The sequence below is a fragment of the Ochotona curzoniae genome, unplaced genomic scaffold (genome assembly GCF_017591425.1).
Source record: "Ochotona curzoniae isolate NIBS_2020 unplaced genomic scaffold, NIBS_Ocur_1.0 contig_2699, whole genome shotgun sequence".
In the NCBI taxonomy this organism is placed as follows: Eukaryota; Metazoa; Chordata; class Mammalia; order Lagomorpha; family Ochotonidae; genus Ochotona; species Ochotona curzoniae.
Genome location: NW_024465561.1, coordinates 4,926,520 through 4,940,427, shown reverse-complemented (window position 1 = coordinate 4,940,427; position 13,908 = coordinate 4,926,520). Strand labels below are relative to the sequence as shown.

The window sequence follows — 13,908 nt, the reverse complement described above, 5'->3', positions numbered from 1 at the left end:
TAGCCGTTAGTAAAAACTAATAGACGACATATGTCCAGTAAAGTCAGGTAAAAGACTTAACTCTGAACCCTCATGTAACTTTTCTGAATATATAGGTCTAATTTCTCATTCTAATTCAAATAGTTGACCAGAAAGATTTCCATGGCGCAACAAATGATGTTTTACACTCTCCCAAGGGAACAAAGTTTGATTCCAAGGAGTGGGGGTAACACAAAAGGAGGTACAATTCCAGTCACACTTTAATGAAAGTCTTTGATTGTAATTGATCTCCCAAGAGCACCACGGTCAATTCCAGATTCATGAGTTCAGTATACAATTGTCCACCAATTTTTCGTCGTGAGTTCCAGCCTCTCAATGTTGATGCCATTGCTGGACGGCTGATGGAATGCAGCCGCTGCAAGTGCTGCAGTTGTAGTAATGACGATAATGCCAAGGATAGTAGTCATTAATAGTGCTATATATCTCTTAAACCTCCTCTTCACAAAGAATCTTGCGAAGGAGGATGATATCTGAGTTTTCTGCCCAAACAGAAAATTGGACAATTGCACTGGCAGCCAAATACCTACATGGGTTCTTAAAACATGTATAGACTAGGTGGGAAAATTAATGTTAATGCTAGAATTTAAGCAAGTGTAAAAAGAACACTTAGTGCAGGAAACCAAACTTGATGATCAGTTCCACACGTAGTGCCTGGGAAAGCAGTCGAGGACGGCCCAAGAGCTTGGGACCCTGCAGCTGTGTGGGAGACCCGGAAGAAGCTCCTGGCTTTGGACTGGTGCAGCTCTGGCCATTGAGGCCACTTGGGGAGTGAACCATTGAGCGGAAGATCTTTCTTTTTTCCTCCTCTCTTTATATTTCCAATACAAAATAAATCTGAAAAAATAAAAAGAATGTACTTTTCATGTGCCAGAACCCTTCCTTCCTCCCAGCAGCCTTGGCCACCTTTCCCTTGGCCAGTTATGAAACATCTAAGGGCAGCATCCATACTGCAGCCTACTGGGATTTTTTTTTTTAAATTGACTGATTCAAAACTTACTTACCTGCTTACTCTGGCCTGCCCATTTTCTTTCTTCTTTCTTGTTTTTTTTTTTTTTTAAGATTTATTTATTTTTATTGCCAGTTAGATATACAGAGAGGAGAGGCAGAGAGGAAGATCATAAGCTGCGCCAATCCAAAGCCAGGAGCCAGGAGCTTCCTCTGGGTCTCCCACGCAGGTGCAGGGTCCTAAGGCTTTGGGCTCTCCTCGACTGCTTTCTCGGGCCACAAGTAGGGAGCTGGATGGGAAGTGGAGCCACCGGGATTAGAACTGGCGCCCATATGGGATCTTGGCACGTTTAAGGTGAGGACTTTAGCCGCTAGGCCAATGCACCGGGCCTGCTTGCCCATTTTCTATAAAGCTCTCTTTAAATGCTCTCCCACAGTTTCCCTACCTTCTAGGGAACCAAGTGATTTTTTTTTAAGTGGAAATCATCTATCTTTTAAAAAAAAGAAAGATTTATTTTTATTACAAATTCAGATATACAGAGAGCAAGAGTGACAGGAAAATCTTTCATCTGATGATTTATTGCCTAAGTGATAGCATTGGCTGGAGTTGAGCCAATCTGAAGCCAGGAGCCAGAGTTTCTTCAGGTGTTCCACGCAGATGCAGAGTCCCAAGGCTTTGGGCTGTCCCTGACTGCCTTCCCAGGCCACAGGCAGGGAGCTAGATCAGAAGGGGGATGCTGGGATTAGAACTGGCACCCAAATGGGATGCTGGCACATTTAAGGCAAGGACTTTAACTGCTAGGCCACTGTGCCAGGTCCCAATCCTTTTCTTTTTGATATTGAGTAAGATACAGGCTATGGCTAAATGTATTTATACTATCATAAGAACTATAGGGTTTTCTCTCAATCTGAATTACCTTGTTTTACGTAGGTGTGACTATATAAAGTGACACCTAAAGGCTTTTATATTTATTGGGTCCATATATCCAGGATAGTCTTCTGCATTATTAATATTACCAGGTTTCTTTTTTTAAAAAGTTACAATTTTCCAATTTTAATTACTACAAATGACTTGTCTTTATTGATTATATTTGGAGCAGTTTCATGTTGAGAAACTTATGTTTGACAGTAACTACTATAGCTGAAATGACTAAAGTATGCCCTTGACTGAACAAATCCAGAGCTAGGTGCACATTAAAAATAAGTACACAAAAACTAAAATATAAAAAATATTTATAGCATTAGTTTTATTATAACAGCAAATTATAAAAATACAAGTATCCAGCAATAGGATAAATAGAAATATATTCTTAAAATGGAATAGCATACAAAATTAAAATGAATACACTACTGCCACATGCAATAATGTACCTGTCTTTAAAATGTTGACTGAAGACACAGTTCATGATGTATGTCTATGTATAAAACATGCAAAAGGTAGGACATCATAAGCCAGGGAAGTTGTAAACTAATTACTCTTTGTTACACAGAGTACAATGAGAAATAGAACTCAGAGAAACTTTCTTTCTCTTATGGAGACGGATACTTGTAACCATTTTTTAATTGTCCTCTATATGTCTTTTATAAAAACTTTAAAAAACATAGCTCCATAGCTGACAGAGTTCATGTTGTAACAATGATTCCCTCCATTTCATATGCTGGTAAAGAACAGTCATGTGGTATGTTACTTCAGTAATCATGATTACATTACATATACACGTAAACCATGCTTCCTTAAAAAAAAAAAAAAGAACACCTAAAGGTTAACAATAACTTGGGAAGACATAACAAATAAATGACATCATTTATTGCAATTCAGTGTTTTCTGTCTTGTGAGTTCTCTGGTGGACAATGAGATTTCTCTTATAACTGAAAGACTTTCCACACTCGTTACAAACATAGGGCTTCTCACCTGTGTGAGTTCTCTGATGTACAATGAGATTTGTCTTTTGGCGGAAGCACTTTCCACATTCATTGCATTTATATGGTTTCTCTCCCGTGTGAGTTCTTTGGTGATGAATGAGATATGACTTCCTACTGAACGCTTTCCCACACTGAAGACATGCATAGGACTTCTGCCCTGTATGTATTTTCTGATGAACAGAGAGGGTTGCTTTCTGGCGAAAGGACTTCCCACATTCATTACAGATGTAAGGTTTCTCCCCGGTGTGAATTCTCTGATGTAGGTTGAGATTTGTTTTCTGACTGAATGACTTTCCACATTCGTTGCACTCATAGGGCTTTTCTCCTGTGTGAGTTCTGTGGTGATCAATGAGGTATGACTTCATTCTGAAGGCCTTCCCACAGTGAGGACATTCGTAAGATTTCTCTCCTGTGTGTGTTCTCTGATGTGCTACAAGGGTTGTTTTCTGGCGGAAAGATTTCCCACATTCATTACAAACATAAGGCTTCTCCTCGTTATGGGTTTTCTCATGAAGAGCTAGGGTTGTCTTTTGGGAGAAGGACTTCCCACATTCATTACAAATATATGGCTTCTCCCCTGTGTGAGTTCTCTGGTGGACAGTAAGGTTTGCCTTTTGGTGAAAAGACTTGCCACATTCATTACACACATAGGGTTTCTCTCCGGTGTGAATCCTCTGATGTAGAGACAGTGTTGTCTTCTGACGGAAGGACTTCCCACAGTCATGACATTCGTATGGTTTCTCTCCTGTGTGAGTTCTCTGATGACGAATGAGGTGTGACTTCAGTCTGAAGGTGTTCCTGCACTGGGGACACTCGTAGGATTTCTCCCCTGTGTGTGTTCTCTGATGGTCGGTGAGGGCTGTCTTTAAGCGGAAAGACTTGCCACATTCATTGCACACAAAGGGTTTCTCTCCTGTGTGAGTCCGCAGATGGTCGATGAGATAGGACTTCCTTCTAAAAGCATTTCCACACTGATGGCACTGGTAGGGTTTCTCCTCTGTGTGAATCCCCTGGTGCAGAATCAACACTGACTTCCTGCAGAAGGATTTCCCACACTCAGAGCATGTGTGTTTTTTATCAATACTGACTGTTCTTCTCTTTTTACTGCGTGCAGGTGATTTTTCCCCTCTGTATGCTTTATGTGTAATTAAGCCTCCCCTTTTAAGGAACGGTTTCTCACTACCATATCCAAAGGGCTGAGCTGAAGTTCCTGTCTTCTGATACTGCGGAAGAACTTCATTAGGACAGAACGTCCTGTTACTCTGATGATGGGATTTGACTTGAGGATGAGTTTTTTCTTGTTTGGTACTGAGGAGTAATTTCCCATTTCCGTTATGCACACTAAGTCTCCTTCTCGCAGGACTTAGATGACTCCTGATCAGTTCTGAAACACTTTCCAGAACCTTTCCATGAGGATCACATTCAGGAGGCAGGCATTTCAAATCAACAGGGCTTTTGCCTAGAGTAATTGACTTTGGTTTTTCATATGCATTATTATTTTCTTTCATTAGTTTCTTACGATTGATGCATACAATTGATCTACAATGTTTGTGTTCCTTGAATTCCTCTAAAAAGTCTTCAGTTTTCCAGTTTTCTTCTAGGAAATAATTGATAACAAGTTGAGAATTATCATACAAATCTTGAGAACAAATTATTCCCTACCTGGAAAATAAACACTATACTTACACCACACACTGTTGCTTCAGTGGAAAACAAGTGAAAAATAATGAACCTTGAAAACTTTTTTCCATCTTGCAACAGAACTTCATGTAGAAAGTAAAGCAGAGGAAGGTGGAAAACAGATTGATGCTCTACATGTGGATTTGGAAAAAGACATAAAATTTTACAATAGAGAAAAAGATTGTAGAAGTGTTTTTTTTCCAGAAAAATATTAAAGGAAGGATTACTTTTGAAGTATACAGAATGCCTATATTTTCATATAGAACACCGAGGTTGGGCCCGGCGCTGTGGCCTAGCGGCTAAAGTCCTCACCTTGAACGTGCCAGGATCCCATATGGGCGCCGGTTCTAATCCCAGCGGCTCCACTTCCCATCCAGCTCCCTGCTTGTGGCCTGGGAAAGCAGTTGAGGACGGCCCAAAACCTTGGGATCCTGCATCCATGTGGGAGACCTGGAGGAGGTTCCTAGTTCCCAGCTTCGGATTGGCGCAGCCCTGACCTTTGTGGTCACTTGGGGAGTGAATCATGGGACAGAAGATCCTCCTCTCTGTATATCTGACTTTGTAATAAAAATAAATAAATAAATAAATAAAAATAGAACACCTAGGTTACCAAGATAAAATGTTTTCGTCATTCCACACACCTTCAATTTTCATGTTGCTATTATTGCCAACTTAATCTATTTTGGTATAAATTACGTTCCTAATATTTAGAAATAGCTAGAAATCTTTATGAGGTGGAAAATCCTTATGAAAATACTTCTAGAAGGAATCTTTAAGCAGACTAGAACATATTCAATTGCTATTTCAGATTGGTGCTACATTAGTTATTTTAGAATCCTTCAGTAACAAAACTGTGATGATCATCAACTATAATTATTCAATTATTTCTTTTTACCTGCTGACTTACTTCCTGAGATTTTTTAATTACTTATTTTTAAAACATTTAAAATTTATTTTTATTGTAAAGTCAGATATACAGAGAGAAGACACAGAGGAAGATCTTCCATCCACTGATTCACTTCCCAAGCGGCTGCAATGGCCGGTGCTGTGCCTATCCGAAGCCAGGAGCCAGGAGCTTCCTCTGGGTTTCCCACGCGGGTGCAGGGCCCCAAGGCTTTAGGCCGTCCTCGACTGCTTTCCCAGACCACAAGCAGAGAGCTGGATGGGAAGCAGGGCTGCTGGGATACCGTGCCCATATGGGATCCCAGTGCATGCAAAGCAAGGACGTTAGCCGCTAGCCTACTGTGCCAGGCCCCAAACTGTGAATATCTTAATGGTCTAGAGAATAATTTTAACAGTCTTGTCTATTGCCAGATATTTCATGAAAAACACAAACTTGGCAGCAGTTCTTTCTCAGAGAAAATAACAGTTCTTCTTTGAATATTTCTGAGTTTATATTATTGTTTGTATCATAGATAGGAGTTAGAGAATCCAACCTTTTTTTGTTTTAAAGATTTATTTATTTTTGAGTTTGGAGTGATGGCCTAGTGGCTAAAGTCTTCTCCTTGAATGCTCAGGATCCCATTATGGGTGCCAGTTCTAATCCTGGCGGCTCCACTTCCCATCCAGCTCCCTGTTTGTGGCCTGGGAAAGCAGTCGAGGATGGCCCAAAGCCTTGGGACCCTGCACCCGTGTGGGAGACCTGGAGGAAGTTCCTGGCTCCTGGCTTTGGATCGGCACAGCACCGGCCATTGTGGTCACTTGGGGATCTTCCTCTCTGTCTTACCTCCTCTGTGTGTATCTTTGCAATACAAATAAATAAATCGACCACAATAATAAAAATAAATAAGTCTGGCCACAATAGCCAGAGCTGTGCCAATCTGAAGTCAGGAACCTCAGCAGGGAGCTGGATGGGAAGTGGGGCTGTCAGGATTAGAACCGGCACCCGTATGGGATCCCGATTCGAACCATTTATAACAGCATATTTAGGATCGTAACACGAGTCAGGTTTATCTAAAAGGATCTTAATCATCATATGCTTTCTGAATGGATGAAAAATATATCTTTCCTACATAGTGCCACAATGAAGTAACTACTGAACATAATAAAATTGAAACAAAATATCTTTGGAGGAACAAATCCTTAAGCATAATATATATGTTAGATGGCATCAAATTACATGTTTTTTTTTTTTTTTAACTTTATTTTGATTTGAAAGGCTGATTTACAAAGAGCGAGCTTCCACTTGCTGGTTTACTCCCCAGATGGCCACCCTGGCTGCAGCTGAGCTGATCGGAGGTAGAACAGCCAGGACAAGAACTGGCACCTATATGGCATGATGGTGACGTTACAGCACTAGTCCCAAATTAGTCTTGATTTATTATTTTTTTTATGATTTATTTATTTTTATTTGAAAGTCAGATATACAGAGAGGAAGACAGAAAGATCTTCCATCAGTAGATGCTATGTGGCCACAATAGCTGGCGCTGAGTGGACCTGGAGCCAGGAGCCAGTAGCCTCTTCTGGGTCTCCCACACAGGTGCAGGGTCCCAAGGCTTTGGGCCATCCTTTACTGCTTTTCCAAGCAACAAGCAGGAAGCTGGATGTAAAATAGAGCAGCAGGGATACAAACTGGTACCCATATGGGATCTTGGGCATGCAAGAGGAGGACTTAAATCACTAGGCTAATGCTCTGGGCCCCAAAATTAGTCTTATTCGAGAGGGGGGTGTATATGTGTGTGAGGAGGTAGTTTTTCCAGGTCATTTGTAGGAACTGAATCAGAAATGGAGCAGCTGTGAGCCAAACTGGCACCCACATGGCATGCCAGCATCAGAAATCGTGGCTCCTGAAGCCTACTTTTAGACTGTGGCAACACCATGCAAACTAGAAAAGAATGTATATGGGGAGAATGAATCTAGTTTTAAGTTTTGTGGTTATAAAGGTGATTTAAATAGACCCTCCTAAAACATTTCAAAGGTACCAACCTCAGCCTCTTTAAGGCATTCATTAGATATGATCTGCTGGGCAACCAGAAACTCACCTAAGCAGGAGTGACCTGCAGAAGACGCCCACGGTTCTTCTCCTCGTTCCAATTTGAGGATCACGTCAGGCTTGCTCATGTGACACCCTGACAGGGGAAAGAAGACTTGACTGAAGTTAGTTTGCTTCGCATCTTCACAAAATGACTAAGGTGTTCTGTTTAGTTACTGCAAACTACTATGCTAATTTTTGTAAAAGATTTTTTAATTTAATTGGAAAGGCATATTTACAGATGGAAGGAAAGATATTCCATGTACTGGCTCACTCCACAAGTGGCCGCAACAGTTGGAGCTTAGCTGATCCAAAGCCAGGAGCCAGGAGCATCTTCCAGGTCTCCCACATGGTTGCAGGGTCCCAACACTTTGGACCATCCTGTATTGCTTTCCCAGGCCACAAGCAGGGTGCTGGAAGGGGGGGAGTGGAGGAGCCAGGACACGAACCAGAGACCATATGGGATCCTGGTGGTTGCCAGGTAAGGATTTAGGCACTAGGCTACTGCATCGGGCCCCAACACTGATCTGATTTTTTGGTAACATAAAGATAACAACTTGCATAAGGGAAGTTAAGACACAGTCTTTCTTTTTTTTCCAGTATTTTTTACATAGTGAGAGGGGTGTATGGCCATGTGAGTCTCCAGCAGGGAAAGGGTCTCGGTATGGAGGAAGTTGGGTGGGACAAATGTTCCAGGATCTTTTTTTTCCTGTGTCCACTGTAAGGGAACGGGAGGGGCTGTTCCTTGTTGTCAGATTACAGCAGGACCCGGGATGTGGGGACGGTAATCTGATGGTGTTTAACAGACCCCAGTGTGGGAAGAGGAGAATTCATGTCCTGTATCCCTCTAATTCAAGATTACGCATTCTTAGGTACTGTGAGAGGAAATGAGTGTGGTACTGACAGTTTTAGGGGCTCTTCTTACCCACAGAGATGAGGTGGCCGTAATTTTCCAACATCACATCCGTGTAGAGGGTCTTCTGAGCAGGATCTAGGTGCTGCCACTCCTCCTGAGTAAAGTCCACAGTCACATCTTGAAATGACACGGATCCCTGTAACTGATTGTTAATGTCATCAGATCAATGAGTTGAGGGAACACTTTCAACTCTGCTCATTTATGGCCGTAATATCAAATTGTAAATGAAAGATTATCATTTTTCCTGTTTAATGATTTGTACTGCATGGAAAAACTCAATAGATGAACCTTAAAAGAAAAAAAAAAAAAAGAAATCCAAAGAGAACAAGAATAAGAGAACATGAAAAAGTGATTCATATCAAAATTATAGCAACAAAGAATTTCATTTTAACCTTCCAATTATGTTAGCCACATCCTATATCCAGTTCCTGTCCAGCTTCCTGCTAATACCAGATGCCAGGATTCATTTCCTGCCTGGCTTCCTGTACGGGGCAGCAGTCACAATTCAAATGACTGGCTTTCTGTTACCCACACAGGAGATGTGGATTATGTTCCTGGCTCCTGGTGTCAGTGGGCCATGGCCTTCCCTCAGCTATTGTGTGCTTTTGGGGAATGAACCAAGATAGAGCTCCTTTTATCTCTGCCTCTTGAATGTATAAGAAATCCAAAGAAAATGATTTAAAAAAATAATAATTCTTGGGGTTGGCAGTACAAAGCTCAACTGGCTAATCTCATACTGCAAGCAGAGGAATCCAATATGTGCTAGGTTTGTGTCCCAGATGCTCCATTTCCCTTGCAGCTCCCTGCTTGTGGCCTGGGAAAGCAGTGGAGGACTGCCCAAAGCCTTGGGATCCTGCACCTGCGTGGGAGACCTGGAGGAAGCTCCGGGCTCCTGGCTTCAGATCAGCTCAGCTCCAGCTGTTGTGACCATTTGGGCAGTGCATCAGTGTATGAAAGATCTTTCTGTCTTTCCTCTCTGTAAATATGATCAGCCTTTCCAATAAAGATAGATAAAACTTTAAAGCAATAGAGAAAAAACAAACAGTGGAGAAACAGCTTTTATCTATTCATCCACTTGCTTATGCCTACAACAGCTGAGGCTAGAACAGGCCCAGCCAGGAAGCAGGAACTACAACCACATCTCCCACACGGACAGCGTGGGTCTAATTTTTCATGGCGTCATCTGCTCTCTCTCAAGACACACATTACTAGGAAGCTAGAATCAGAAGTGGAGCCTAAGCACTCCACTATGTTTTTAACTATTATACCTAACTTCTGCTCCCCAAATTTCTTGAGTTTTAAATTATGGAAATTTGTGAGTACTATGGTGAAATAATTCATTAGTCCTGTTCCAGTGGGATGTCAGTCACTCCTCTGTATCGCATGCCCATGGGGCGAATGCCATCTCCTTGTTAAGTTACTTAGGAGCTGCCTTGGTTGTCAGATTACTTCTATTGATGTTGTACTACTTGTGTTCAAGGGACCTTCATTTTACTTAATAGTGGCAACTCATGAATGACAAAGAAAATTCGTGAAATATACTGTTTAGAAAAGATGAAAACTACCTACTTAAAGAAAAAAGGGGCTGGAATTGTGGTATAGCAAGTGAAGGTGCCACTTGTAATACTGGCATCCCATATGTGCCCTGGTTCATGTCTTGGTTACCCCACGTTTTTTTAAAATTTCTGTTGGAAAGGCAAATTTACAGAGATAAGGAGAGACAGAAAGAAAGATCTTCCATCTGCTGGTTCATTCTCCAAGCGGCTACAACAGCTGGGGCTGAGCTGATCTGCAGCAGGAGCTTCTTCCAGATCTCCCACATGCAGAGTCCCAAGGCTTTGGACCATCCTCTACTGCTTTCTCAGGCCACAAGCAGGGAGCTGGAAGGGAAGTGGAACAGCCGGGACACGAACCAGCACCCATACGGAATCACAGCGATCCCAGCGGTTGCAAGGTGAAAATTTAGCCACTAAGCTACTATGCCGGGCCAGTTCTAATCCAGCTCCCTGCTAATGTCCTCAGAAGATGGCCCAGATGCCTGGGCCCCTGCTACCCACATGAGAGGCCTGCAAGCAGCTCCTCGCTTCAGTGTGATCCATTCTAGCCCTTGCTATTGTGATCATCTGGGGAGTGAACCAGCACCAGATGGTAGATCTTTGTCTCTCCCTCTTTTTTGCTGTAACTCTTTCAAATAAATAACCAAATCTTAAAAAAAAAAAAAAATCTAAGGTTGCTAAGGTCTACACTACAAATGCATCTTTCAATCTATGAAATTGCTTTAAAGGAAAGAGAAAGTCATGCTAGGTTGTGCTTCTGACAGAAACAACATTGTGTTTGTATATGTTTGTGTGTGTGTATATGTGTGTGTGTGTGTATACAAATAAAATAGCAATTAATATAGGGTTCAGAACTATCTAGTTTTGGGCATCCAGTGGGGGTCTTAGAACACATAACCTGTGGATAAAGTAAGACTGTATTTAATGCTTCTAGCTGTATGAAAGTCTAGAAACCAGAAAACTAAGCTCTAGTCACAGAAGCCGACACAGGATTACTCAAGTCTGGGAATTAAGAGTGAAGCATTGGGAACATTGGGAAAATTTTGGAGTACTGAAAATTTATACTCTTGGATATTATGATTACACAGAATGAAATGCCTCTTAAAGCTAATGAACTGAACATTTAAAATAGTTACCTTATTGTAACATAACCTATATACAGTAAAGTTGACCAGAATATGAAGAGGGGCAAGTGTTTGGCCTAATGGCTAAGCTGGTGCTTGTATCCCATCTCCAAGTGCTGGGTTGGAGCTCTGGCTGCATTCCAGACAAGTACATCCTGGGAGGCAGCGAGTGATGGCCTGGGTGACTGGGTCTCTGGCACCCACACAGAGGACTGCAGTTGAATTCCCAGTTTTGGCATGGCCCAGCTCTGAACATTGCAGGCATCTGGAAAGTAACCTACGGAGTGAGAGTCTTTCTATCTGTCAATATCACATAGAAAGGAAGCTTTTGTTTTACTGGGGAGAGGGTTTAAGAATGTTCCAAGAGAGTGTCTCTCCCTCTCTCCTTTCAAGTAGCACCTCACTTCCCAGTTTGCTCTCAGGAGGTGCTTTCCCCTTCCCTCTAAAAACAAAAAGGGCCCAGCACAGTGGCCTGTCGCCTAAAGTCCTTGCCTTGAACGTGCCAGGATCCCATACATTTGCCGGTTCTAATCCTGGCAGCTCCACTTCCCATCCAGCTCCCTGCTTGTGGCCTGGGAAAGCAGTGGAGGACGGCCCAAAGCCTTGGAACCCTGCACCCACGTGGGAGACGTGGAGGAAGTTCCTGGCTTCAGATTGGCTCAGCTCTGGGCGTTGCGGTCACTTGTGGGGTGAATCATCAGACAGAAGATCTTCCTCTCTGTATATCTGACTTTGCAATACAAATAAAATAAATCTTTAAAAAAAATAAATAAGAACAGAAAAAAACAAAGAATGCTTCTCTGGCACAGTAGCCTAGTGGCTACAGTTCTTGCCTTGCATGGACTGGGATCCCATATGGATGCTGGACTGTATTCTGGCAACCCTGCTTCCCATCCAGCTCCCTGCTTGTAGTCTAGAAAAGCAACGGCCCAATGCCTTGGGACCCTGCAATCTTGTGGGAAACCCAGAAGAGGCTCCTGCCTTCTGGCTTTGGATCCATGCAGCTATGGCCATTGCAACTGCTTGGAGAGTGAATCAACAGATGGAAGATCTTCCTCTTTGTATATCTGACTTTCCAATAAAAATATAATAAATATTAAAAAAAAATAAGAGAATACTTCAAAATGGCTAAACAGGTCTTACCAGACTGTTGTCCATGTAAATAACAAAAACTAACTCCAACAAAACATCAAAAACAACTTTCTGGGGCCCAGCGTGGTGGCTCCTGGCTTTGGATCGGTGCAGCACTGGCCGTTGCACTCGCTTGGGGAGTGAACCATTGGACGGCAGATCTTCCTCTCTGTCTCCTCTCCTCTCTATTTATCTGACTTTGTAAAAAAAAAATAGAAATAAATGTTAAAAAAAAAAAAAAACCAACTTTCTGAAGGTGCTGCAAAGTGTCCTAAACAGACATGTACTAGAGGGGAGGGTCTACACTTGGAAGAACAGAACAGAGAATTACCAATGTATACATTCTTAGTCTGTGTGCAGGTCCCAGGCAGGCACCATGTGTGGCAAATGAAACTCAGGAGAAAACTGGAGAGTTTTACTAGTTTGAAGAAGCAAAAGACAGAGTGCAGGGCAACGATACCTGGAAGAGAAGCAGGAAAATATCAAGATGAAAGCCAGGTGGACAGTCCAAGGACTTTGAATACACTTTGGGCATTATCTTTGGATGACACCCACAACTAGTTAGGCAAGAGCTAGAGCCCAGAAGCCTGGATGAAGTCAAGACAGTAAAGCAGGTGTTTGGTCTCTGCAATCACCCACAGGGGAGGGTTTCAAATTGAAATATTAAAGGGCCTGATGTAATGGCCCAGTCCCTAAATCCTTGCCTTAAACATGCTGGTATCCCATATGCATGCTGATCCGTGCCCTGACTGCTCCAGTTCCCATCCAGTTCCCTGCTTGAGGCCTGAGAAAGCAGCAGAGGATGGTTCAAAGCGTTGGGCCACTGTATCTATGTGGGAGACCCAGAAGAGGTTCCTGGCTTTGGATGGGCTCAGCTATGGCTTTTATGGCCACTTGGGGAGTGAATCACTGGATGGAAAATCTTCCTTTCTATCTTTCCTCCTGTTTGTATATCTGACGTTCCAATAAAAATAAATTAACAACAACAAAAAAAAAAGCAAAAAAAAAAAAAAAGAATTATTAAAACAAATTTCTGAAAATTTGATCCAGCCAAAAGGCTGGAAGAACTGGATATGATCAGAATAAAGACTATTATCAGAGATTAAAGTTAGCATTTCATGATGAGATCATTTTATGGCAGGACCAAAAATCCCAAATATGATTATGTAAAATAATTTTAAAATCTGTCAATTAAAACTGGACAGAACTAAAATAAAAAATAGAAAAGATGGCACTTATAATGAAAATAATGAAGATTACAACTATATTCTTTTAATAATTGCTATAAGATATAGATTGAAACTTGGTAAGGATCCAGAAAATGTAACCAATACAACCAAGCGAGCTGATTTCGCTGAGAATATACCCAAGAACACCAGAATATACTTTTTAAGAAAACTGCAAATATAACTTTTAAAATTTACTATGTGAGAGGCAGAGAAATAGAAAGAGCAAGAGCTCATCAACTGGTTCATTCCTCAGATACCCACAGCTGCCAGGAATGGGTAAGGGCCAGAGGGGGCAGGAACGGATGAAGTCCCCCAGGGCTGGCAGGAACACAGTTACGTAGCCAGCCACACTGCTGCCCAGTGCCTCTATCAGCAGGAAGCTGGAATGGACCCC

General features: G+C 42.1%; 1 protein-coding gene across 1 annotated transcript in view; it reads right to left on the bottom strand.

Moving 5' to 3' along the window:
* LOC121153686 (zinc finger protein 850-like) overlaps positions 1 to 13,908 on the bottom strand; it is a 277,443-nt gene that overhangs the window by 34,206 nt on the left and 229,329 nt on the right. Inside the window, exon 11 of the mRNA XM_040976382.1 lies at positions 2,855 to 3,938. Coding sequence (XP_040832316.1) covers positions 2,855 to 3,938 — 1,084 coding nt within the window. The remainder of the gene's footprint in view (positions 1 to 2,854; positions 3,939 to 13,908) is intronic.